This window comes from Coffea eugenioides, chromosome 8 (assembly GCF_003713205.1).
Source record: "Coffea eugenioides isolate CCC68of chromosome 8, Ceug_1.0, whole genome shotgun sequence".
Lineage (NCBI taxonomy): Eukaryota > Viridiplantae > Streptophyta > Magnoliopsida > Gentianales > Rubiaceae > Coffea > Coffea eugenioides.
Window position 1 is genome coordinate 40,798,932 of NC_040042.1, and position 26,764 is coordinate 40,825,695.

The 26,764-nt window shown below is 36.7% G+C and overlaps 3 protein-coding genes and 1 pseudogene across 5 annotated transcripts; 3 read left to right on the forward strand and 1 right to left on the reverse strand.

Moving 5' to 3' along the window:
* The first annotated feature begins 2,072 nt into the window (after positions 1–2,072).
* On the forward strand, positions 2,073–10,006 carry LOC113781188 (NADP-dependent malic enzyme). 3 transcript variants are annotated; one of them, XM_027327064.1, is made up of 20 exons: positions 2,073–2,207; positions 2,528–2,733; positions 4,225–4,345; positions 4,450–4,524; positions 5,165–5,316; positions 5,452–5,557; positions 5,713–5,778; positions 6,183–6,278; positions 6,402–6,473; positions 6,625–6,708; positions 6,786–6,884; positions 7,827–7,874; positions 7,948–8,001; positions 8,125–8,223; positions 8,321–8,410; positions 8,514–8,591; positions 8,696–8,770; positions 8,855–8,945; positions 9,335–9,463; positions 9,553–10,006. In XM_027327064.1, the coding sequence occupies exons 1-20, from the start codon at positions 2,169–2,171 to the stop codon at positions 9,639–9,641; spliced, it is 1,869 nt and encodes a 622-aa protein (XP_027182865.1). In that variant the 5' UTR covers positions 2,073–2,168; the 3' UTR covers positions 9,642–10,006. The 3 variants fall into 3 exon arrangements, with proteins under 3 accessions (XP_027182865.1, XP_027182867.1, XP_027182866.1); XM_027327066.1 differs by having other exon boundaries at positions 2,080–2,207; positions 2,512–2,733; XM_027327065.1 differs by lacking the exon at positions 2,073–2,207 and adding an exon at positions 2,275–2,399 and having other exon boundaries at positions 2,512–2,733.
* A 2,677-nt stretch (positions 10,007–12,683) lies between these two features.
* On the reverse strand, positions 12,684–17,618 carry LOC113781540 (protein cereblon). The gene is made up of 10 exons (XM_027327497.1): positions 17,439–17,618; positions 16,139–16,221; positions 15,983–16,060; positions 15,740–15,852; positions 15,576–15,644; positions 15,266–15,367; positions 14,632–15,172; positions 13,661–13,866; positions 13,378–13,541; positions 12,684–13,025 (listed from the first exon to the last, which is right to left on the reverse strand). Exons 1-10 carry the CDS (start codon positions 17,567–17,569, stop codon positions 12,890–12,892), a joined length of 1,623 nt encoding a protein of 540 aa, XP_027183298.1. The 5' UTR covers positions 17,570–17,618; the 3' UTR covers positions 12,684–12,889.
* A 1,279-nt stretch (positions 17,619–18,897) lies between these two features.
* LOC113779916 (tryptophan--tRNA ligase, chloroplastic/mitochondrial) lies at positions 18,898–26,515 on the forward strand. The gene is made up of 15 exons (XM_027325701.1): positions 18,898–19,025; positions 19,150–19,284; positions 20,039–20,126; positions 20,773–20,814; positions 21,555–21,644; positions 21,739–21,861; positions 22,428–22,499; positions 22,865–22,977; positions 23,087–23,108; positions 23,211–23,276; positions 24,029–24,085; positions 24,278–24,324; positions 24,480–24,561; positions 25,129–25,218; positions 25,785–26,515. The coding sequence occupies exons 1-15, from the start codon at positions 18,949–18,951 to the stop codon at positions 25,914–25,916; spliced, it is 1,236 nt and encodes a 411-aa protein (XP_027181502.1). The 5' UTR covers positions 18,898–18,948; the 3' UTR covers positions 25,917–26,515.
* Positions 24,637–24,821, forward strand: LOC113781822 (annotated as a pseudogene).
* Positions 26,516–26,764: the final 249 nt, after the last annotated feature.

Below are 26,764 nucleotides of genomic sequence, written 5' to 3' on the forward strand. Positions count from 1 at the left end.
TATGAGTTCGACTTAGTCTTCACATTTGCAAGGTAGAAATGGTTGGTTGATGGTTCATAGCAAGGTCCAAATTTTGGTTGTGCGTGCCTTCCTTCTCACACTGAACTGCAGATATCACCAGTCATATTCAAGAATTTGGGCTGTTCAAAATGGTACTCCCTCGTCAAATGTCGGCTACCAACTCAACTGTTTAAGAATAATGTTAGTTTTCAGGCCAGTACATGTTTTTCATCATCTTTTTACGTCTTTATAAAAACTCTAAAAATAGCAATTGAAACTGGATTAAAAAATAAAGTTGACATGAAACTTGAAGAAAGGATTTGAATCCCAACCTGGGCACGATCCAATATTGATATTGTTTTAACTTTCACATCAACTTGATCTCTTCGTGCACAATTACACGGAAAATTCGATTAATGATGCATTTGACAAAAGCTAAGAGTGATGTGATCGATATTAGCTCCTCATGACCCCAATTACTCATAATAGATCACCTAATTCATCAGAAAGAAAAAAATATGCATTATTGCATGAGCATGAATTGACAATACATGTGATCCAAAATCTAGAAAAAAAAAATGACTAAAGAAAGAACAAGACGAACAAATGATGTGGAGGGATTGGCAGGACTTAACTTGAGATTTAGTCCAACATGATGCAATCAACTATTTGGCATGTGCAAGCCACACGACCACTTCTCAATAAAGAATAGCTAACTTGTTTGATTTGCATGGGAATGCCTTCGTTGAAAAGAAAAGAATTCAGTGTATAGTTCGATATGCTAGTAAAGTTAGACAAACCCATCATGTTTTTTCTTTTGGTTGCTGTTTCTTTTTTTCAGATTTAAGAGAGAGAGAGAAAAAAAAAAAGGACGACTTTTGTCAGTAATTAAGAGACGTCTACTGCTATTTGTGGAATCTAAAGACGAAGATGGAGAGAACCAGCAAGAGGTACGTCTAAATAAATGAAGGAACGAGAGTTGAATGTTTTCATGATTTCATCTACCAAAAAAATTAGGTGCTTTTAGCCCACAGGCACCTAACATTTTGGAGCTTTATTTCTTGTAATTTGGGCTGCTACTTCAGTTCACATGTTCTTTCTTGGTGACATTTTTGTATTTGATCTGTAGTTTCTATCTCAAACACGTTAGATGTTGTATGTTAAAAAAACTTTCCCAAACTAAATTGTTTTAGTTGCTTTAATTTCTTTATTATGTTTAGAAACCAAACTATATATATAAAGTGACCGTTTTAGGTGGATCTTCATTCAATTCAATCCATGGAAAATGGGGGAAAAAATGGTAGTGTTTTCATTGTGTTCTAAAAGTGGGTATTAATATTAGTATTGTATATATGTCCCAATGCACTTTTGGTGTTGAACGAGAGCCATCTAAATGAAAAGAGAGTAAGCACATGGTATATAAATCAAGAATTTTGCCCTCCCTCCTCCTCCTTTCTCCTATTTATTCTTGAAAAAAGAAAATACTTTCTGTCCGAGTTTCTAAGACTTGGAAAATAATTAAGATAAATAATATACTAATAACTTCCTATATATAAATACGAACCCTATATAGAAGAACAAGTTAAATTTGCTCCGTAGAAATCACGCCCCAATTGTTAAAAAAAAAAAAGAAAAATTGTCACTTGCATCCAAACCACTACCCAAATAATGACACTTAAACATTGATATTACTCCTATACCAAAGAATAAAATTGTACAAAGAGCTCACACAAAATTAATAAAACATTAAAATTGAAATGTAGGCATAGGACGTAGGTATTTGATAAATTTTCATCGATAACTTTTTTTTTTTCTTTTTTTGATTAAGCACGCATAGGGAAGATGTGCCAAATTAAGATAGAAAAAGGTTGGATTGCATGGTTAGGTGAGAGGAATTATAAGTAGAAGACTTGAATTCAAAGCCTCGGATTTCAGATCTCTAACTTAAAAAAATAAAAAAATTAGTACTTGGGAAAAAAAAAAAAAAAGAATACAAGATAGCAGCAACTAGCAAGGAAAGAAAAGAACAGAAAGAAGAGAGAGAGCTTCAGCTAACTAATTTTCACTTCTCATCACATTCTCTATCGATCTCACTGAAAACGTGGAAATCTCTGAATTTCTCTCTCTCCAAATACGCGGAGAACCTGTGTCCACACGTAACTTTCACCATGCTGCTCTCATTCAACGCCAACACCCCCCATTTTCTGGTAATGGACGATATAAATCCCATCAATTCTTTCTCTTTTTATCTTTTAGTTCATATTTGTCAGAAATTTTCAATTTTGACTTAAGCCCACATAGAAAGAGTTCACTTTTTTTTGATATATAAAAAGTGGGATTGCAACAAAGCCTTTGCTGTCAAGCATCGCCATTTTATTCTTTGCTGTTGCTTAGAAAAGGTGTGTTCCCTGAGTTTTTTCTGCAAAGGGACAATATTTATTGTTTTCAAGAAAACTCCGTGTTTTTTTTTGTGGGTTGTTTGTTATTTTTAGGCTTTGTTGTTTTGTTTAGTTTCTGTCATTGGCAGAGAAAGGCATTTGGTTGTTTGATCAGAAGACGAGAGAGAAAGATCAGTGGAGTGATGGAGAGTACATTGAAGGAGATGAGGAATGGGGAATCTGTGCTCGATATGACTGATGAAAGAGGAGTTGGTGGTGGCGTTGGGGATATCTATGGGGAGGATAGAGCCACAGAGGATCAGCTTCTAACCCCCTGGAGTTTTACTATCGCCAGGTTATCCACAAATGTCTGAACTGTTTTACTGTTGCCCCGTTATCCACAAATGTCTGAACTGCTCAGTGTCAAATTCTTATGTAATTTTTGAACTTGCAATAATGAAATTGCTCAGTTGGATTCTTATAACTAGATGTTGGAACCCTTGATTCCGATTACGACATATTCGTAATAATCTTGATATATGAATAGACTCTTTTGTTTTAATGCTGAAGTGCTCATTTGTGATTGATATTTTTAAATGTTGATTTGTACTAAGCATGCTTTCACAAGATCAGGGGAATAATGTTAAACATAACATATAAGGAGCTTTATAATTTTTTCCTTCGTGTTTTTTCATAGTTCTTACGTGTTATTGATATAAAAGCCATTTTTTTTTAATAAAAGCCAATTTTTAAAGATTCTGACCTTAAGAATTCCATTTCCTAGAAATTGACCTCGCTTTCTTTCCTTGCCCAGTTTACTTTTCCCCTTGTTCCCTTATCTAGTTTATGTTTCTTCTTCTTCTGCATCCGACTCAATTGGTCTGATGAGTGGATTGTTACCAATCTTGTGCTATTGTATATTACGGCAATGTGTGCCTCTTCTGTGATAAGAAGACACCTTCCTCCTTTCATAAAAAATACACGTTGCTCATACTCTTCCCTGGGGCTAAGACAAAAGTATCAGCAACAGTCTTGTTCATTTTAGTCCACTCATTCTAAATTTATTTACTTCATCATAATCTGGACATTTAGTTCCAGAACTTCTTCGAGAGTTATGCATGACATAGAGTATTCTTCTATTTGATAGGGAATAGAATAAGAATATATCAAGGTGAGTGGTCTGTTCAAATACTTGCTGAGGCAATGCACTCAATCCCTCAGCAACTGTATATCTTTTTTGGTGCCCTTGATGATGTGTTCAAATTCACCAATGTCAATCCTAAGGACACCGGTATTCTAGTAGCAAGATTTGCAGTTTGTTCAATCCAATGATTTTACTTTCTGCCATAATTGCCAATCACTATAAATTGACAGGCAATATTAAGATATTCATTGATTTCAACCCGGAGGAGTCAGAAAGAGTTTGCTTACATTCTTGTATGCTGGTGTTGGGTGTGAACAAAGAGAAGTCAAACTTTTCAGAGTCAATTTTAATTTTGATGGGTTTCTGCATTTATGGAAGCTAAATAAAACTACCAATATTTCCGTAATTTGGATGAAAAATATTAATGTTTAAATAACTGACCTATTTATTTTTGCCTTTATGTTTATTATGGTTTTGCAAGCATCAGTCTTTTGATATAGTTGCTTGCAGTATTTAGGGCATTGGGTTGAGTTGCTTTGTCGTTATGTTATTAGTCATTCTTTCACGTATCTATACCCATAGTCAAGGAGTTCAATAAATGATTGCTTAGTTAGCATTTACATGAAAAAGCTATGAAATCAATGGGAGATTTTTCATGGTTCTCTGAGCCTGAGTTGAGGATTATCTTCTTTTGTGATGCAGTGGTCATAGTTTGTTGCGAGACCCACGCTACAACAAAGGCCTTGCCTTCACTGAAGCAGAAAGAGATGCTCATTACTTGCGTGGTCTTCTACCTCCAGTTATACTGTCTCAGGAACATCAGGTTGCCTCAAGGCCTTGCTGAATTCAATAAAGTTTCTATAATTTATTTTGCCCTGCACGAAATGGAAAATCCTTATTAATATTGGTTTATTGATTTTTAATCAGGAGAAGAGATTGATGCACACTCTTCGCCAATATCAAGTTCCCCTCCATAGGTACATGGCTATGATGGATCTCCAGGTATGTGCCCCTCTATAAAAATTATAGTAATAGACTCAGGAAACAGTATAACTTAGTCAAACTAAAACTCATCCTAATTACTTAAGCACATGTTACCTGCATAAGTTTGGGATAAGTTTGTCAATAAATTTGACTAGCTCCGCAAAATGGTCTGTTCTGTTTTTTAGCAGAATGCAATAACTAGCTAAAGCTGGGCAGGACATGAAGTTCAGAATTATCTTTGTCTAACCTTTTTGCTGGACAAGTAACAGCTGGCATGGTCAAGCATTTTTTTTTCTCCAAAATTCTAGGAAAGAAATGTAAAAATACTCTATGTTCAATTTATGGGAGTTGGACATAAATTTGTTCATGGTAAATTTGATGAAACAACTATAGGATTAGTTGAGCAGCCTGGTTTGATTTGGTAGAGTACTTAATCTGCAGTAAATGACTAAAAAGCTTTTGTGTTCTTTCTTATTACTCCATACTGTACTCTTCAAGCATTCTATTAGTGTGCAAAGATTTGCGAATACGCAGTTTGGATTGGTGTTGACTGTAATAAGATCTTTGACTTTAGTAGTTCATGATGGTGATTGCTGAAAATAGTTATGGTTCTCGCAGCATTGCCTAGTTTACTTATGTGTTTTGCTCAATTTTGCAGGAAAGAAATGAGAGGCTGTTCTATAAGCTTCTCATCGACCATGTTGAAGAGCTTTTACCTGTTGTTTACACCCCAGTAGTTGGTGAGGCTTGTCAGAAGTATGGCAGCATTTTCAGACGTCCACAGGGTCTTTACATCAGCTTAAAAGAGAAGTACTGTCTGCTTCCTCTCCTTCGGTTTTCTTTGGCATAAATTATCAAAGTTCTTTTGATTTGGTGAGACCGAAGCTTTGGCTTTTAAGATTGTTTTTGTTTAAGTAACTTGCTTATATTACTGCTAATTTTTAGGGGAAAAATTTTTGAAGTATTGAAAAATTGGCCTGAGAGGAGTATCCAAGTTATTGTCGTGACTGATGGTGAGCGAATATTAGGGCTTGGGGATCTTGGCTGCCAGGTAAACTTTTTCCTGTTCCTGTGCTTTGGAATCAAATCATAAGCAGTATAGCTTATTGAGAAGGAAATCTGCTTTTAATCTAGGTTCACTCACTATTTTTTTGTGCCCTCAGTTAATTGTTGATATGATTGACCAAATTCTGGAAACTGTTGCAGGGAATGGGTATTCCCGTTGGAAAGCTTTCTCTTTACACAGCCCTTGGAGGAGTTCGTCCTTCGGTAGTAAGTGTTACCATAACCTTTTTTTTCTACGTGAAGATTCTACTCAAGTTGTTGGGATTTCTTATTCTTTTTTACTTGATATTCAATAAAGTTGTCCTCATGTTGGTTCTACAAACAAAAAAAGAGAAAAAAAGAAAGAAAGTTGTCAGCAAAGTATTTTACTTGTAATAAAAGATATCTGTTTAGTTGATCAGAAAGTTTATTTAACATGACCATATTTAGCATGCATGATTTTGATGTTTTGGATATCCATTACTGTTGGCATGCCATTTACTTCTGCAACTAGCACTTCAATTTTTATGAGCAAGTTGGGAAGGAAAGTAATTTTCATATCCCCTGCCCTACAGGATGAGGATTTGAATTTTATGGGTGTGGCAGTGTAACATTTTCTTGTTATTTAACAGTGCCTGCCTGTAACAATTGATGTTGGCACAAATAATAAGCACTTGCTGGAGGATGAGTTCTATATTGGACTCAGGCAGAGGAGGGCAACTGGGCAGGTGTGGTGATTTGTTTTCCTTTTTGAACATTTGGTATTCAAGTGAAGAGCATAGAAATCAAGTCTTTGTCAATTGTCTTGTTTTTTTTCTTAGTATGAGGTGGTTTGTTGTTTGGTCTTACAGGAATATGCTGAGCTTCTGGATGAGTTCATGTCTGCAGTTAAGCAAAACTATGGGGAGAAAGTCCTTGTACAGGTTTGTTTAAACTTGCTTTTCTTTGCTCCCAATACAGTCTGTATTATGAGTATCATCCCTTTCTGTGCTGCTTTAACTTAGTACAATTTGGTACTACTGAGCTAGAGAACTTGGATCCATCATTCTCCTGAATATTGCTTTAATTTGCCAGTTTGAAGATTTTGCAAATCATAATGCATTTGAGCTGCTCAAAAAGTATGGGACAACTCATCTTGTATTCAATGATGATATACAGGTAAATTTGTGGTTCTCTGTTCTGGTGAAACTTTTATACTCATCCATTTCTGGATTTTAAATCTTGTTCTTGTGCAGGGTACCGCCTCTGTTGTTCTAGCAGGACTTGTTGCCGCTTTAAGATTAGTGGGAGGAGCTTTGGCTGACCATACTTTCTTATTTTTGGGTGCTGGAGAGGTGATAGTTACTTGCATTTTACTTATTTTGCACAGGAATTGCATCGCTTTTTGTAGAGTTCAGCATCTTACGTGGGGGTATAGGGATATCTGCACTTCAATAGTGACTCGTGTTGGGCGGAGAGTAATAAGTATCTTGCTATGAGATTGGCACATCTTGTTCAGAACCGTTCAGCATGCTGATGTGCATTACATCTTTGGCCCCTGAGAGCAATATCTATTAGATTGGCACATCTTGTTCAGAAGTGTTCAGCATGCTAATGCGCATTACATCTTTGGACACTGAGAGCAATATCTAATCCATTGTTCAGTACATTACTTTATCTTTTCGTCTTGATAAATTCCACGAGTGATGCTACACTCTTTATTCTGTTCCTCAACATTTTTAAACCCGGTAAATTTCCATCATCATCATCATCATCATCATCTTCTTTTTCTTCTTCTTAATAAATATATCATTGTATTAGCATTGGAAAATTCTCTCTGAAAGTTGATAGGAAATTTGATGCCATAAACTCTCGATGTTTGTTTACTAGGTTATGTGACAATGATAATATACTTTGATTGTCTTTTTATACTTTGGCAGATAAATATCACTTCAATGTACAATAAACTTGCCTTTTTCCAGCAGATCATCATCTTTCTGATACACACTAAATCACTAATTAGTGAAATAAATTGTTGATGAACTCAATAATGAGAGCAAAGGGTTCAATTTATGAGGTTTCTAGAATAAAGGGCCTTAGTGGGGGACGCTTGGAGAGTTGCCTCTTGCTTTCACCACTCTGAATCTGCCATTGGCTGCAAATTCATATCTTAAGCATTAGTGCAAGTATGCATATTAGTTTATTCCATCTCCATGGCCTCTCTCTCTCTCTCTCTCTCTCTCTCTCTCTCTCTCTCTCTTTATATCGTTTCTGAACTCTCCATCTGCTTTCTACAGGCTGGAACTGGTATAGCAGAGCTCATAGCACTAGAAGTATCTAAGAAGGTATTGATTAGCTACGAACATGCACTTCTGCACATATTCAATGGTGTCTGATTGAGGGTGTTTGCTTTGGCAGACAAAAGCTCCAGTGGAAGAGGCCCGCAAGAAGATTTGGCTCGTTGACTCAAAGGTATCAGGGTCACAATCAAGTTTGATGCTTGTGACTATTTGACTCCTATAATACGATCCTGAGTATCAGGTAACCTTGCCATATTTCCGGCTGCAGCTCACGGTTTCCTGACTTGCTTGATAGGGACTGATTGTTAGCTCTCGTAAGGAATCCATTCAGCATTTCAAGCAGCCCTGGGCTCATGAGCATGAACCCATTAAGGAGCTTGTAGATGCTGTGAAGGTGTGGAGTTTTATATCTGCTTAAGCTATGATATCACAGTCGAATATCTCAAAGTGCATTCTTTCTTGGTTTTTTCATTTTATCCTCCATTTCTCAGGCTATAAAACCATCAGTTCTGATAGGAACTTCAGGTGTAGGAAAAACATTTACCAAGGAAGTTGTGGAGGCCATGGCAGCTCTGAATGAGGTTCTCTCTCTCTCTCTCTCTCATGCACTTAAATGAAGAGATACACCACAAGTCCTTAATTTGTTCTCAAAATATGGAGCTCATTACATCATATGATTGTCAGAAACCTCTCATTCTTGCTCTATCTAACCCAACTTCACAATCCGAGTGTACTGCTGAAGAAGCTTATACATGGACTGAGGTAAATAGAATTTTTAACCCAATATTTATGAATTTTTTGTGTACAAAACCTTGCCTTAGAAATGTAATATTTTAAGTGTCCCCATGCAATACTGCAACCTGCAGGGACGTGCTATCTTTGCTAGTGGAAGCCCATTTGATCCTGTCAAATATGATGGCAAAGTTTTTATCCCTGGCCAGGTGCTTGTTTATACCAATAATGGTGGTTAGTTTCATAGCCACAAGTTTTAAGGCCTACTTTGATTCTTTTCTTGATTTGTGCAGGCAAATAATGCATACATTTTCCCTGGATTTGGCTTAGGCATTATAATGTCTGGTACAATACGTGTGCATGATGACCTCTTGTTGGCAGCTTGTAAGTATTGTAACATGTGATTGATAATTTCCATTTTTTTGTATGAAATATCATTTCAGCATTAAAAGTTGGACATGGTAGAAAATTACTAGGCACTAATGTCCTACCTTGAATTTGAGAAATTTTGCCATATGCACGAGCATAAAGCATTCAAGGTACTAGTCAAGATCAAATGCCCCATAGATGGATAGCCGCACACATGCTTTAGCCCACTGTCGTAAGCAATTCTGGAGTGCTTCATGAGCTTAAGAAATTAACTGATGTACATAATAGAAGGAAACGATAACCAGAAAAACAACTGACCTGCTCATTTCTGTAAACAGATTTTTGTATACAAATGAATGTATATGATTTAACTCTGGTGAAACCTTTTCATCTTATTACAACAGCGGAAGCTTTGGCTGGTCAAGTTACAGAGGAAAACTATGAGAAGGGTCTTATCTATCCACCATTCTCTAATATTAGAAAGATATCAGCACATATTGCAGCTAATGTAGCAGCAAAGGCTTATGAACTTGGTGAGCTCCTCGTTTTTGGTTCTACCTAAGCTAGGAATATTATCCTAAACTTAAGTGTTCTAAAACTATTATCTGCTTATGCCTCTCAGGTCTGGCTACCCGTCTCCCTCGCCCTCAGGATCTCGTTAAATATGCAGAGAGCTGCATGTACACTCCAGTCTACCGCCAATATCGCTGATCTCAGAAATCCTGCTTCCTTTGGAGTTTGCTGGTGGGAAACTAGTCATTAATGTTGGCCTCTACGTCCTTAAGCATACATATGCAGCAATTCGTTTTAGAGTTTACATTCAACACACTGGCTGATTCATACCATGAGCAGAAGAAATTTTGACAGTTCAATTTGTAGTTGTTTCTAGCCATGGAATTACTTCTCTGACTCTGTTTAGAAAAATGAACCCAGATCAATGCTTATTCATTACTCTTTTAGGTGGATCATTAGTGTTTAATGGTTTGTTGCTAGCAGCACTGATGTTATATAAAGTGTTTGTACCCTAAACAAAAGAAAATGAGAGGTACTAGTATTCAGCTTCCTGTTCCTCTTTCCAATTTTGCCCGACACATTAAACTTCTCATTTTTGATCTGAAATTGGTCCGTGTATTAGTATAGATAGTTAACACAATTATATTAGAAAGAATATAGTACAACACATGGATAGTATACATTAATTGTTGTGGGATCAGAGAAACAAGATCCTTTTCCAACATGCAGTTCTTGATCCTGACATGCTTTTGAAAGAATTTTATTCTTGTTCATTGATGGCCCCTCCTGCAAAGAAGGGTGTGCGATGATATTCAACTATAGCTTGAACCTCGAAGCCATATCAGATGGCAAATAACAACTGCATTCGCTAGTGCTCTGATGGTCAATGAACGTAATTGCAGCTATCTGTAGACAATCCTCTCATAACAATAGATCCTCCGATTGTAGCTTAATTGTGTCACATGCCAAGGAAACTGCTCAAAAAGTCGTCTTTTAATTTCTTTTCTTGCTGAAACAGCTAAATAAGTTGCCCATGAAGCCAGCAGATTGGAGGTGGAGCTACGAGAGAAGCTAAAACCTATCTAAATATACTGGTTGGGGAAATACTTGCGTAGATCTATTTTAGCAATTGAATTACATCATTATCACTTCATCCAGATCCAATTACGTTCTTTAATGTGTGATTATACATAAAAAAAATAAAGTACCATGTTAGGTGATGTGATTCAATTTTGACCATATGATCTACGAACGAACAACTGCTAAACTAACTTTAAATAAACATTTTTTTTTTGGTTCGTTCGCTCAAGTTTAGCATGTCGGGAAGGAGGGAGAACAAATTGTAGGGTGCCTGAACTTGGAATTTTGAGAAAAGAACTTTTTGAGAAATCCCATCTCCCAAATACTCAATTATAGCCTATAGCGTTGGAGTCAAACGGCTCGACTCTAGTTTTCTCAAACTTTAGGGATCCAACAACAATTTGACCTAAGGTCAACCGAACTGACCTGATTATAAGTAACTGACTGATTTATAGGTGTGAGAAGTGAAATTAAGAATGCACCTCTAGACAGAGCTAGGCCTAAAGATCATAAGAATGAAGGGTGCAACCTATTTTTGTAAAGCATTGGTGGAGAAAAGCAGAGGTTCAAGAAGTATTTTCAAGGACATCCTTATACTGGTGTAAAAGCCTTGAAGGGCAAAATCTAATATTTACAAGGATATAAGAAAAAACAATTAATTTAATGTTTTAAGGGGATATAAAAGGATTTCTAAAATCTTGAGGGCAACAAGGTCTAATTTTTACGAAAATACATAAAACCAAAAGTTTTTGTTTTATTTTTGTGGAATGTACGAGCGTAATGGCACGCTATATTTATTCATTGGTCAACAGCAAAGGAAAGGGGCAGATCCCGTGCATAATTTATTATGATACTCGCATAGAATAGGTCCTCAGTTTGTCCACACAAATGAGAAAAGTGGTGATTGCCCTGTGAGTTAATAGTAATTGATCAAATAGCAACGAACAGCTTCAGTTCGAATTTTGTGTATCCTTCCCATAATTCTTCCAAACTGTAAACATGGAAAAGAACATTCTTTCTTTGTTTTGTCAGTTGCAACTTACAAAGCAATTATACCTACCTAGCTCTTTTACTTGTCCATATTCAACAAAACGCAGTTGATGAGGTCCATTTTCTTCTTCTTCCATAAATCAACCAACTGGGCATTATATTGATCAGTTCGCAAACTCAAGTGCTCGTTTAGCATCCTCTATAATCACAGCTACAATAAGTCGAGAGCTGCATCCATTGCAAATCTGTTCTTCACAGTTGAATTCTCCTAGTGGATTGGATTATCAATTATTTAAGACTCAATTAATCCACTGTTGTGTTTTGCGGATAAGCAAAGCATCTTATTGCAGCATTGCCCTCTCTGCTGGCAATATTTGTTGGCTTCCTTTTCTATTACATTTCCTGCCCGGGAAGAAGATATATGGGCCAAGGTGCGTTTTTCTGTCTCGACACAATTGTTCCTCCTTGCAAGGCATGCTGCTGCAGCAACTTTGCAGAAGCTTTGGCCTGACTGCTGTTGCCTATTTTATGTTGCTCGAGCCGACGACTTCTTTTACGCCAGACGGTAAAAATGTTTTGGCAACCTGTAACGTGCCTGAGCCCAGAAGCAGATACTGCTTCATTTCTCACTGAAAATTGTACAATGATAATCAAGTATGAGAATGAGAAGACAGGTAATCGCTTGTAAATGGTTTTATAGAAATCTAAATAACTACGAGTAAACAAAGAGTTGGAAATATATTTTGCCCATTCAATCAATATGGTTGTACACAATGCCAATACTTCTTGTTTCTATAACTTCAGAATGTAATCGCTTCTTGTTCCTTCTTCTGCTGTTGTGAATATGCATGTTACAGACTGTCCTTGTTTTCTCTAATGCCAGTGCGAGTCCGAGGGTTGATGTGGGAGCAAGAAGTTAGCTAGAGCAAGGTCATCTTGTACTTTAAAAGCCCCAAAAATTTTTTTTTCTCTGTGTCCTTAGTGTACCCGTGTGTTCTCTGAAGAGTCCTACAAAGACGTAACCATCTCAAGAAATCCAGTTAAGAATCTTGGACGACATTAACCGGACGTTACCTGGTCTCTCTGCCATAACATCGTAACATTATTGACATACCAATAGCATGCAGGGAGTACACTCAGCAGCAAGAACATACCAGGAAAATGACAACATAAAAGGCACGCAGAAGTGTGGTACGTAGCAACTCGAGCAGGAATTTGGGATCCACAATCTTAAACTCATATTACAACCGACAGCATCGTTTCCATCTAAAACACTTAATATGGAACAATAACTGCTCTATACCAAGAACATATAGCAGAATACTTTTATATACAGATTGACTTATATTATATAAGGCACATTAATCATGTAACTCTCATCGCGTGTCATCAGCAACTTGGGAGCTCCTAATGCCCCAAAACGACCTAGGCTTCAACTTCTTCTTTGTGGCTGTAAAAAGCCAACCCATTTGGGATTCACAAGTTGCACATTCGGCAATAGACCATGCATACCTGCGGAAAGATTATCTTATCAGCATCAAATTACATCTAAAAGACTACAATCACTATATACAAAATAGATGCTTCAAAGCCAAAACATCATAGCCTAGACATAATATTAGAAATTACTGCAGAAGAACCCTTAGTTTGTAAGAACAGTCTTGTCATTGCCTTGCGAAAAAAAGCGACCATTCACCGCTGTCTAACAGCTACAAACTATCAGGCAGTAATCAACTTAAAAAGAGTGCTTTTCAAGTTCGATGCGTTATGTGTGACTAACATCACAGTAATTTATGAAAAAATCATAATCTCCTTGACGTTGAGAAATTTAACTTCAACAGGATAGCAAAGCAAGAAGTCTTACCCAGGAAACCAGCTATGCTCTTTGACTGGATCTCCGATGACTGCTAATCCATTAGCTTTATGAAGGGTCATAACTTCATGCACATAACCATGTGCATTTACATAAGCACCAAGAGGACCATCACTGGACATAACCAGCATGTCACTTCGCCTGGCAATGAGGTTCTAAAAGGGGCAAAAAGTGGAGACAGTATCAGTAAATAGTAAGGCCATAATTTCAAGTTAAACAATACTGCATAAATTTGAGCAAAACTTCAAATATGCTCCCATATATACCAAATTACCTCACAAGTTTTACATCGAACACGATCAAAACTCTCAAGTAACTCAATTTCCCGCCGCAGTCTATATGAAATCCCATCAATCTCAAGAAGCTCCTGCCTCAGTGATTCTGACACAGGAATCTTACTGGCAATATGGAAGGAAAGAAGATCTGGTTTCATCACAAACCCGTCCATGCTTGGTGCCTTAACTATATGTTTCCACCTGTCTGAAATACATTATCAACCTTAAAGGGCGTCTTCTTTTTTTTCTGGTTAAATAAATAAAAAACAGGATTCAATGAGGCAATACTCGTACAGATCGCAATTTCTAATTGGAACCTAATGTCCTAAGAGTATATATCCCTTTCATATCTGCTAAAAAAGAATTGTGCATTAACCAATCTTCAACTAGAAGTACAAATTTGAAACCCCCCAACTTTCCTACCCCGCCCCTCCTAAGGAAAAACAAAAGGAAAGAATCAACAAAATCCATGACAAACAAGAAATTTTAGGGTTGTCCAAAAGAGCAGTATGCTAAATCCGTGACATAATATCTGAAGAGTTATCTGACTAGTAAAAAATCTCTATGAGTAACAGATTTATGTAACACGAATTGGAATCTATCATGCAATCCATCAGTATCAATGCCCATACTTTGGGTAATGACTTATACACCCCAAGAAAAAGCTTCATACACTCCATTTCATTTTTTACTCGTTTTTAGGACAAAAAAGTCCCCTCACAGTCAACAAATCCATCAATTGAGAGAGAGAGAGAGAGAGAGAGAGAGAGTCAAGAATACATATTCCTAAACAATAAAACAAATGAAATGAAGCATATGAAGCATTTTTCTGGCGTGTATAAAATGTTTCCCTTACCTTTTAAATACCATTACTGCATGTTTTACTAAATAGCTAAAGAGGTAGAGAATGAAAGTTAAAAATATTAGTACAGCTAAAAGCAGTAACTCTAGATGAATAAAAGTGACAAACCTGCTGCCTTTTGGGCGAGGGTATATGAATCATGCATATGATAAACCCAATTGGGCCAGAAGGCTCTTGGAACTTCACGTAGCCGGTCTAAGGCACACTTGTCAGCTTTCATCCGTTTAAATGAAAGATTACCAGAATTACCAGAAATAGCACTTTTAGTACTATCTCTCCCACTATTATATTCTCTCAATGGTCCCAGAAGGTTGTCCAAACGAGAGCTCCCTTGATGCACTTCTCCATCTGGATCAAGTTTCTCATCCTCACTACTTGTGGGCTCATGAATTGTATGGTAAGACGAAAATAGTGCAGACTGATGCAATCCCCTCTCATGCAAAGAAAGTTCACTCTCAAAAGACTCTTCAGACATTGCATCTGAATCATTTCCATCCCAATCTCCTAACCGACAAGCTCTAGGACTGTATAAAGGTTGTTTTTGAAGGATATTACTTCGCAAGTTCATAAGCGGTGCCAGCCGTCCAACAGCCTCACGTGGAGTCCTCAATGGTGAATCTTCTTGGATTATTTGAACCTCCCCATATGTCTATTTACAGAAGAGAAAACACGACATCATATTTCAATTGAAGCCAAAAGATTCATACAATTTTCATCTTGTTCAGCACATTAATACACTTACTGCACCCTCCACATCAATCCAGCAGCGTCTCAGGCGAAAACGCTGTTGGCCACGTGTAAGAACATTCACTGAGCCATCTTCCAGCCTGCGATATTGCCGAATCTAAAAACACAACACTAATAAGATTCCATGCCTCATAGTTGTTTGAAAAAAAAAACTTTCAAGGAAACCAGGAGAGAGTTACTATCCTACTTTTTTTCTTATCTTTCCCAAACTAGAGACCCTGTGCAATGAAACCATTAAAAGAAAAATTACTCTGCATCTAAAAGCACATATAGGAAAACTATGTACAAGATTTCTGCCACCCTACCTCAGCTGTGGTCCCAATAATTGCAAATCTCGGTCTCTGGTAATCAGGAGAATCCCTGTAAAGACGAACCTGAAAGGCATACCGCAAAACCAAGCTCCTTTACAAGTGAAACAAGTATTAGACAAAGGAACATGAACTGGAAGCATCACAAGCAGCCCACTTACCACACCTATGGTATAAGGGGCTTCAACTTGAGTCATCGCTTGTTCAACAGCAGCAATAAAATGAGGCTGAACAACTCTAAGAGGAAGTGTGGCCTCCGGAAATAGAACCACCCCTGAGAAAATAGAATTAATGGAAGTAAGTAGCTGAGGTTTCAACAGACAGTATGTAATCCGGCATCTGAGATATGAAAATTCGAAAGAAAGAACCAGCAAAACTGGCTATTAATGAAGGACAAAAAATACCTTCAAGATAGAACATGGGAAGTTTCAATACAGCACCACCATCCAAAAAAGCAAGCCTGTTGTGGGTGTCCTCAACATCTGTTCAGGGACTACAAACTGTTAGATCTTGAAGAGCTTTAATACAAGCAGTACCTAACACCCCCAAGAAAGACCTACCACCAAGGTAGGAGTGCAAAGCCACCAAAGAGGTGTCATAAGTAAATTCACCAGAGGCTGAAGCTCCTCCAGAAGTACGATAACTGAACCACAACAAAAAAGCCAATTCATCACAGAATCAGTGCCTGCAGATACACACAAAAGTAGGTTCAACTAGAGCAAGGACAACATCCTACAACCACATTTTCTTCATCCACCAAAAAATAATCAGGATCGCTGATATCTAACTGAAATGACAAAAGTATCCAATAAATTTTCTTGCATTTGTTTAATTTTCTCATCAACTTTACACACCAAACCATCTTGAACTCAACTGTTGATAACATACCTAAGTCTTCACCCTAAGTAATTTTTTAACATGAAAAACTCTAGGGCAGGATCACACACACATAGCTGAGCATGAATAGATTTCCTCTCATACAGCCTCTTATACTTGTGGTTCTTGGGGGTGAGGTTGAGGGATTCCAACCTTAGCACAGCACATAAAAAGGAAGGAAAATGTCCTTAGATAACTTCAGAAAACTACGCTATCATCTATTAAGTTGATCCAAAATCCCAAATGGAGACGTTTAAAAGTACCAGGTGAAATTGCAAATAGCTTGCAAATTTCAATTCTGAGTCTTAAAGCTGCGAATATGACATAGATACAGAATATATAAGCAATGTGAAATGGAAACCAACAGAAAAGTCCATCACAAAAGAGTACAAGACTGATAAGAAATGCTAGCTCCGTCACGTCTATCTACAACCTGTTCCTTACCATTTGACAAATCCCTGTCCCTTAGATAAATCAAATTTCATGGGTACCCATAACATATTTGTAAGTCACCTCCAAGCTGTAAATACATCAGAAACATGTGCCAAAACCATCTCGAGCTAACAAAAACCTAAATAAAACTTAATTCCTTTTCGAATTTATCTGAGTCACATGGCGATCCCACAGCAGGCTAGCATCTAAAACTGAAACCAAATTCGCCACAGGCAAAGACAGAAAAATATGCATATATACGTGGAATTTGTATCCGTACTAGTATACTAAACCGAAACATTTTTTGGACTTTAAACCGAAAAATTACCACAAAAAGAGAAGATTCTTAAACCCTTGTAAAAAAATCAAGGGTTTCGGAACTGCAATTAAGCAAAAACGGTCATATTATCCAAACCGATTTGGTGTTTCATGCCCAGAATTTCAATATATACATCTACATTCAACACAAATTCAACAAAAAAACTGAAATGAGGAAAAAAAAAAGGTAAAACAAAGTAATAAGTCGAAAACGTGTAAATTAAGCAAACATACTTGTTCTCCGATGAGCTGTCGTCGTCGGAGTCATCGGAGTCGACTTCTTCCACCTGCAATTCCTCCAATTCGAGCTGTCGTATTTGTTCGATTTGGTACCTTTCTCTCTCTAGAATTCTCTCCTCATCCATTTTCTCTCTCTTTTTTTTTCTCCTCTTTTTAGTTACTTCAATTTGTCAATTTTCTTCGGGGTTCAGACACCCGCTATTATAAACATAAACACACGCAGTTATAGCTGCTACTGTGTGAGTGTGTGGCAATTGGTGCGTGAGTGCGTGACTATGTGAGGTCATGTTTACATACGTCATGACTCATGAGTAAAGGCCAGATGAGAAGGGTTTTTTTTTTTTTATCAGCAGTATAACTTACTCTATCTTAATTTAGAAGGAGAGGGAGCTAAGGAGGGTGTGATAGGGAGCTTGTGGATATACAGACCCAACTAAATCAAGAAATTATTCTGACACAACTCTTAAATTTTTTCACTGCAGGTGAGATTTGAACACTCACCTACAACCCAAGAAAGGACTCAAGTCCCCCGTCGTGGCCACTGTGCCATTGGCCCAGTGGTTGGCCAGATGAGAAGGGCACTCCATCAAAAAATGGGATATGTGAGAATGAATTTCTTCATTTAGCAAAAGGGTTCCGTTGTGCAACCAAAATTGAATTTCCAAAATGTTTACCTGAAAATTTCCCAAACACAAAAAAAGAGAAGAAAATACAAGAAAAAGCTCCAAGTTTTTTTTCCCTCTATCAAAATTTAACAAAGGTGAATGGAAATTAGCTTATTTATTTAAAAACAAAAAATAACAAGCAAATATTGCAAGTTTGAAAGTTAAGTGGATTGATGAAATTTATGATGTTTTGTAGTGAAAAATATATCAAGGTACAAAGTTTTGTACAAAAATATATCCAATTAGGTACATAATATTAAGTGTCTCTTTAGATTTTTCTCCTACTAAACAAACAATTGTCTCTTAGTTATTTATCATTCAAGAAATTGATATCTTATTTATGATCGAATATTTAAATGAAAAAAATTAGGTGCACTGTTGAATTACTTCACAACAAATAAAAAAATATTGTTTATTTCTAATTATTGATCATTTGAATTGCATTTTTTGCAGAAAAATCTTTTAATTTTTATGAGAATCTTTCTTCATATATATTTTTTATCCTACCTACATTCCATCCTAAAAAGAGTGTTTCAACTATTTTTCTGTAAAAACTTCCAAAAATACAATCTAAACGGGCTCATTGTAAGTAGATTTCTAACTAATTAGGAGCATTTAAGTAATCTTAAATTATTTTTGTTTTAAAGAAATTCCTGAATTACAAATATTGAGATAAACAAAAAAAAAAGAAAAATAAAAAGAAAAACGCGAGGTTTACTTCTGGGAGTGGAAACTAAAACCTCGTGCTTCTTATCCTGCTAAAAAAAAAAAAAAAGCAAAAACAAAAAGGGAGAAACGCTACTCCGCTGAAGAAGAAGAAGAAGAAGAAGAAAGTAACAATGGGGCGGGCACCCGCACTTCTCTCGCAATTCCTCTCTTTGTCAACGACGGCCGCGCCTCACTTCAGAGCTTCCATGTACTAATCTCACTTTCTTTCCATTTTCCAATTTCATTTTCCCCATTCTTCTATTGTATGTGCTCTTTGTGTGTGTGTGTTTTTTTTTTACTGATTAAGATTTCTCTCTAAAAATTCTGAGCAGGACATGTAGATTGAATCCGAGGAAATACTTGAACGGAACCGCAAAAATTCCGCCGATTCGCGAAAATTTGCGATGTCTCTGTAGCGTAGCCGTCTCGGAGCCTGCGACTTCAGAACCGTCTTCCACTCCCGTAAAGTAATTAAAATACGTATTTCTCAAGTCGTTAGTGTATTTTACTCGTTCATTTATCTTTTAAAGCTCAAAGGTTATTAAATTCGTTTGGTATATTGATTAGAGGTGGTGCATAATACTAGCTGCTGCTGTTATGATTATTATCTTTTGTTTGTAAATCATTGAGAATGAGAAATGTGTCTGTGGCAACGACGTAATCAAGGAGCACTCTTTTTTAACTGAGAAATATAGTAGGTTAACTGTGTGATTGATTAGTATTTCGTGCTGAGGAAGAAAAGTGCCTTCCTTCTTTGACTTCAGCTTTGTGGATGAGTTTTTCAACTAGAAATCTCCTTGCATTATCTTTTATTGTTTGAAGTTTACTTTGTATGTGGTTGACGAATCATTGAGGATGGGTAAGAAAATAAAGATTGATTTGGAGAGTTCCAAAGGTTCCTTTTTTTTTTGGCTATGACATCTTCAAAATTTTGAACTTTTTAACTGTTGACCAAAATATGTTTCTGAATTTTGGTGGAAAGAGTTTTATTTCATGTGTATTGCATTTGGCATATATAGTAACTTTGAGTGAAAAAAACTACTAACACTGGAAAGTGTAGAAATAAGTAGTTACATTCTAACGCATGTGTCAAACATTTTGGGACTTCCAAGATGAATGATTATGAGATATAGGAAAGGAAGGAGGTACTAAATTTCTACTTCATTTTAGAAAACTTGTTATGTGGAACTTAAGTTTTCTTTCCTTCTTCTTATTTAATAGGAAGAGGGTGGTCTCTGGTGTGCAGCCCACAGGATCCATACATCTTGGCAATTATCTTGGGGCTATAAAAAATTGGATTGACTTGCAAGTAAGGTTCAAATACAGGTTTGGGAAACTTGAACAGTTTGTCTTTTTGGTTTTATATGTAAAGAAGCTTTGGTGCATTTTGTTTGCACAGTTGGCTTGCCATTAGTATTGGCCTCGTATTATTGGTAAGACAGTGTGGCCATGTTTCTTGGCAATTGCAGAAAATGTTTCTTCTATGTGCCTGCAAATGTCTTATGCTCTAATAATCCACAGTTTTATTTAAAAGAAACTTGCTCAATAACTTTCACTTGATTAAGTTCTGAGCATTCTGGATTGCTGTTCAATTTTTAATGACCAGTTAAGTTGGTTTTGCATTCCCGGTTGGATGTGAAACAGTTGAAATAATGCTAAATGCTGTTTTATTAACTAGTTACAGTGTTCTGTTTACCATTTACTAATTGTAATCTTCAAACCGGTATAGCTTGACATGGTAAATGAATGTGCTACTTAGGGTCCCATCTTTTCTTGTTCATCCTGATAAATTGCTGGTCTGAGGGTTCTTATTATGAGTTTTGTCTAGCATCTTATGCTTCCTGAAGAACTCCTGTTTGAGCAATTATAAGTTCTGAAAACGTTGTTACATTCTGGATTATCATTCACGTGATTCAACGTGATTTTGTGTTCATCTTCTGGTTTCCCTTTTGCAGAATGCATATGACACCCTTTTCTTCATTGTGGACCTGCATGCGGTATGTCCATATCTGTGGACTGTGATTGTTGTTATGTAGCTTTGAACTGCTGATTAATCACACTTTCATTGTTTTTCTTGCTTCTACTGTTGTTTGGCATTTGTTAATCACTTGTTATCTCCCGTAATTTTTCTGAAGACCATAACTCTTTGTGTTTACATGTTTTCTGAACTCATTTATCCTTGAACAACCCATCTGGTACAAGGAAGCACTGTTTCTGAATATCTGGTTGTATTGATAAGCATGAAAAATTAATCATAGAGATAATTTAATGAAATTTAATTGGAATAAATAGCTGTGCATTTTTTTTTGTCCTTAGAGCTAGATCAAAGATAGTTTTTATTGTGAAACTAGGCCTTATATCACAAGGTTTTCAAGTTTTTATCCTGTCACCTTGAACTTGCACGATAGAATCTTGGAACAAATTCAGTCACTGAAAAGTAAGGTAATCATATACAAAGTCTGGAAATTTTCTGTCTTTAATATGTGCTTCATCTTCATTCTTTTGACATGTGATTTGTTGCTGACCAGCTGAACTTTCACCTGGTAGCTATTTTCTTATTTAACTTCTTTCAACTGTGGGGGATATATATGCATGTACATATACATATACATACGAACACACACATACATACATATGTGTGTGTGTGTGTGTGTGTATAGGACATCAGTTCATGGTTTACTATGGTTGTGATATGGAAACGAATTATCTAATTTCAGTTTGGGCATGTTATTCATAGATCACCTTGCCTTATGACACACAACAGCTATCCAAAGCAACAAAAGAAACAGCAGCAATTTACTTGGCATGTGGAGTGGATCCCTCCAAGGTCTGGCTCTCTTTATGTATTTATTTATTTTTATATTGCCAATTATTCATCTCTGTAGGCTAAACCTAAATGTAGATTCTGTTTTCATGTTCAGGCTTCAGTGTTTGTGCAGTCTCATGTCCGTGCTCATGTCGAATTGATGTGGCTGCTCAGTTCTACAACCCCAATTGGTTGGCTGAATAGAATGATCCAATTCAAGGAGAAATCATTGAAAGCGGTGCGTTTTTGCTGTATGTAGCCTTTTCTATGGGTGTTGCTTTTGCCTTCGAAGCTTCTTGATAGTCTTTTACCTATATTTTATATATGCAGTTAGGTAAATAGGCTATCGTTTAAACTTAGATACAATTATACCCTACCAAAAAATTGAAAGAAAACGATGGATATCTTTATTCTAGAAAGTGATAATCATTGGACAACTCTCTAGTTATAGGTCTGCAGCAGCCTTGCATGTTAATTAGGCATATTTTTGGGGACAGATTTCTTGTATGTTTAAATAGGCAAATTTACTGGGTAGGGTTCAAGATTTCTCATCCCCTAGGGTCATATAGGCTGACTACACTGAATTTTTTGTTCAACCTTTCTCAGGGTTCTGTAGATCTTGGTCAATCTCTCTTCAGCTGAGTGGACCTAGTCCAAATTATTGGGTTTAGTTGTCAAGAATAATGATCAAATACCTTATAGTTGGAAGCTGTTTGATACTAGGAGTTGCCAGGCACTGGGGTTTCACTTTATTTTGTTTCATGGTGTTGCTATTTTGTTTTGATTTATCTTTTCTGTATGTAGGGAGATGAAAATGTTGGGGTTGCTCTGCTGACATATCCTGTCCTAATGGCATCTGATATTTTGCTATACCAGGTGGGTTGTCCTGTGCTGCATTTTTGTGTTAGGGTGTAGGGAGAATTCATCTTTAAAGTTGAGCATATGCATGTTCATTCCAAAGTTGAAGCTGCATTTTTGTGTTAGGGTATAGGGAGAATTCATCTTTAAAGCCGTGTATGTTCATTCCAAAGCTGAAGGTTACATTTTAAAGTTCAGGGAAACGACTCATGCTTCCAAATTAGTTCTTTTGTTGCTAGATTTTTTTTTTTTAATATAGCATCAGTAGAATTTATTTTCTGTGAGGTGAAGGCTATTACTTCAATAATTTTTGCTGCCTATACATCTTGATGGTAATATCCTGAGGATCCATGATTCTCATACATTGCAGCATTCCCCTGCAGTCTGATTATGTCCCGGTTGGGGATGATCAGAAACAACATCTGGAGTTAACTCGAGAACTTGCTCAGCGTGTTAACTATCTTTATGGAGGAAGGAAGTGGAAGAAATTGGGAGGGTAAGGGACAAGTTTTGCTTAGGGTCGAGCACCTGCTGAATATCTCATTGAGAATTTCCTTTGCCTTTCATTTGATACAGTTACTCATGGTTTCAAATTTTTGTTACAGGCGAGGTGGTGCAATTTTTAAGGTGGCTGTTTTCTTCCTTATCTGTTTGAGGGTTTTACGTATATTCAGTTCATATGTGTTTATTTCTGGGAATGACTCATGTGATTTTGCATAATCATTGTAGGTTCCGGAACCCCTTATTCCACCTACTGGAGCTCGAGTCATGTCCCTAACTGATGGTCTTTCAAAGGTTTGGAGTTTTACAGTTATACTACGTTATGTTATTTTTCTGTCTTAGGTCTCACTCTGTAAATACAACACCATAAAAGACTACTTAAATAAGGCCAAAACTTGGGTAGACCTGGTCTTCAAAGATCCAATGGCCCAGATTGTGCCACATCACTTGGTTAAAAGGGAGTCCGATCCAATGGCCCAGACTATTTAAAAGGGGATATTTCTTATTTGAATGCTTTTCTGCCCTTTGTCACTCTCTGGTTAAAGAAAATGGGTAGGATGGCATGGGCAACTGCACTGTGTGTGTTTGTTGCGCCTCATCATCCCCTGTTGAGGCACCTGGAATCCTTGCTATGTGAACAAGCACTCACCTACCCTGTGTGAGTCATGGCTAACACCATTGCAACCAGAACTTAGGAGCACTATGAGAGATTGATCTGATTGAACTGAGGACATAACTATGATGGCCTTAGACAAAGTAAATGGATCCTTAAATCTCTCTCTCTCTAACACAACTTTCTCTCTCTCTCTCTCTCTCTCTCCCCCCACAATATTAGTAGCCAAGATGATGTGTTTAACTCTGCACATTGCCCTTTTGTTTTGTTCCTCAACTTGAGAATTTGATACCACATAAATGGCAGCAACACACAATGGTACAATTAAATATTGCAGGACTCTAGTCTTTATTGGTGCTCTATTTTTTTCAAATATTTTTTGTAATTGCTGTTTTTGATACTTTTTATGTGACTGATTTATTTTTGTTTATAGATGTCCAAATCGGCGCCTTCTGATCAGTCTCGAATCAATTTGCTTGACCCTAAAGATGTGAGTTAAATTGGTTTACTGCCTTGATGTGCTGCTAGTATACCAAGTTTTCTGGAAAGTCAATGTCAATGAAGTGCTGAATTTGAATTTTTGAGTTCCATTTGTTTTTATGTGGATGAGATAATCTTATGCCTGATTTTTGTTGTTATACATTACCTTATGGGCTGATTTGAACTCTTTTGCTTTTCGCAGGTTGTCAATAATAAAATTAAGCGTTGCAAGACTGACTCATTTCCTGGGTATGTATTCAGTGCCTTACTGACCTTAGTAGTTGGAACAATTATTTGATTTATGAAAATACTTTTGCATTCATTCTTTGCTTTTTGATTCAACAAGCTTGTTTAGATTGATTTTTCTTTTTCTTGTGCTTGTTTCTCTGCGGTGAATTATGCAGCCTGGAATTTGATAACTCTGAAAGACCTGAATGTAACAATCTTCTCTCAGTTTATCAGCTCGTCACAGGGAAGACAAAGCAGGTTCAATACCTTAAAGCATAATGTGTATTTTTGCTGTTGTAGGTCCTATATTAAAGTGGACCCAATGTGAAACTTGTTTATTCATGGAATGATTATGTAGTATCTGTAATTATCAGTTTAATGTCTGATACATGGGCCAATGGCCCACATGATATTAACTCGATTTTTCAAGGGGGAAAGCTCATTATGGTAGCTTGCTACCAAGGACTCTTGAACGTTGCCTAGGCCTTGCACTACGTCCTTTGCGTGGCACAACCCACCTAAAAACGAGATAAAAAATTTAAAAACATAATTATAAAAAAAAGAAATAAAAGTACACAAAAAACACCTATAATGCGAAAGGTTAGTGCATCTTATTTTGACATATTTTTAAACATTTATGAAAATGAGATGCAGTGATTGTGATTCTAGAAAAACAAGTGACATCTTTTCAGATTTTTTATTGTTTTATGAAAGATGTGTTCATGTTTCCTTATCATGCATACAACTTTAATACAATCTTTTAAAAACAATTATACGCTTTCATTTATAGGTTCTTCTACACCATTGATCTTTATCTTTCCTCAGGAAGTGGCTGAAGAATGTCGAGATATGAACTGGGGGACGTTCAAACCTGTCCTTACAGATGCTTTGATTGCTCACTTACATCCCATCCAGGTTTCTGTTCTTACATTAGAATTTTCATTACCAAGCCAGACAATCAGATATAGTCAATTAGTCATACTGATTCTCTGCTCGGGATGTGAATACTTTTCCTAGCATAGGGAGTAAAAATTGCAGAGTTAAAATCGAAGAGTAGCCGCAACACTATTTCATGGCTGTGAAATTATGTAGAGAGGCATGCCTGCTTCCCCGATATCATGACAATTATTTTTCCGTGTAACCTGTATATGTGTACTATGTTTCTACCATCCATATGCCCAATTTTTTTCAAGCTAAAATTTGTAGTGCTCTTTCTTGTAAGCCGAACAAAAATTCTTTCTTCTATTTGTCCTTTTCTGAGTTCAAATTTTTTTTCCCTTGTGCTTCAATTCACGTTTGTTAAACCCAAGCCATTGACAATCATGTATTCTCAGATGACTGATTATATCCCATGTCATTTCAACCTAATTAATTCTTCATAGTTGGCCTTACATTTTCTTCTGCCTGCACTGACTGGTACTTTATAGTGGATATCACACATAAGGCATGTGCATCACTAATTATAGTTTATAACTTTTCAGGTTTGTTATGGGGAAATCATGTCTGATGCAAGTTACCTAGATTCAGTGTTGGCTGAAGGTGCTAGAAAAGCTGCAGACGTTGCAGATAATACCCTCAAAAATGTGTACCAAGCTATGGGATTCTTGCGGTGATAAATATAACCCATGCTGCTTCTGGAACTTGCTGAAAGGGTCAGCTCGATAGCAACCTAAAAGCTCACTCATCAAAAGTTCAAATTCCATATTCTCCAACATGCATCATCATGAGTCGTTACTGTTGAGGGGAGAAATAATTTATCCAAAAAGGCAAGCATTAAAGCTTTTACGCTATCCTCACCCCTCCCTTTTAAGGGCGTGAGCAGATGGATTTTGAGCAGTTGAATTAATTCCCTTAATTCCCTATTCTTTGAAATCTATACCATGATTTCTGATAGGAGTTTGCCTTTATTGGTATATACGAAACGTACACCTCTTGATCATCCTATAAATCAATGTAAATTGTAGCTGCAATTCCAGATGCAGTATGTTATGCCAATTGATGGTCAGTTTAAGGATTTAAAACACCTTTGCTCCGTTCCACTTGAATTATCTGGCATAATCAAGGTTTAGCATCCCTGATGCACTTCTTAAAAGAAAATGAATGGCATTACAATTGGAAGTTCGATTGTTTCTTGCTGAATTTTAGTTCAACGTCCCTTGTAATTGTAAGTTCTGGTATACTTCCATCTGCTGGTTCCTTAAACTTTTTCTTTTTAAAGGGTTTCGGATGTGCCGAAAGCTCCTCCTCCATCACTTTTTTCGTTTTCAGGTTTTGGGTCCATGGTAAATTGTTTTAATCTTTGACCTGAAAAACTAGACTAGAAAGGTAAGAGAAAATCAAATAAAAGTGAAAAAGGCAGGATTGGAGCAAGAGAGAAGAATCCATGTCGTGCTCTTATCGTGTGGCATGGAACTTTTGGATGTGGACGTGAGGAATTTTTGTTCGGAGCTCACTTATAAAT

Excerpts from the sequence above, each read along its gene's own strand:
- LOC113781188 (XM_027327064.1), top strand. The coding sequence starts at position 2,169 with ATGCTGCTCTCATTCAACGCCAACACCCCCCATTTTCTG. Across the intron at positions 2,208-2,527 it reads CCAACACCCCCCATTTTCTG|AGAAAGGCATTTGGTTGTTT; the intron begins GTAATGGACGAT and ends TGTCATTGGCAG. Across the intron at positions 8,771-8,854 it reads AAGTTTTTATCCCTGGCCAG|GCAAATAATGCATACATTTT; the intron begins GTGCTTGTTTAT and ends TGATTTGTGCAG.
- LOC113781540 (XM_027327497.1), bottom strand. The coding sequence starts at position 17,569 with ATGGATGAGGAGAGAATTCTAGAGAGAGAAAGGTACCAAATCGAACAA. Across the intron at positions 15,173-15,265 it reads GGATTGATGTGGAGGGTGCA|ACATATGGGGAGGTTCAAAT; the intron begins GTAAGTGTATTA and ends TTCTGTAAATAG. Across the intron at positions 13,867-14,631 it reads CCTCGCCCAAAAGGCAGCAG|ACAGGTGGAAACATATAGTT; the intron begins GTTTGTCACTTT and ends AATGTATTTCAG.
- LOC113779916 (XM_027325701.1), top strand. The coding sequence starts at position 18,949 with ATGGGGCGGGCACCCGCACTTCTCTCGCAATTCCTCTCTTTGTCAACG. Across the intron at positions 19,026-19,149 it reads CCTCACTTCAGAGCTTCCAT|GACATGTAGATTGAATCCGA; the intron begins GTACTAATCTCA and ends AATTCTGAGCAG. Across the intron at positions 25,219-25,784 it reads CTCACTTACATCCCATCCAG|GTTTGTTATGGGGAAATCAT; the intron begins GTTTCTGTTCTT and ends ATAACTTTTCAG.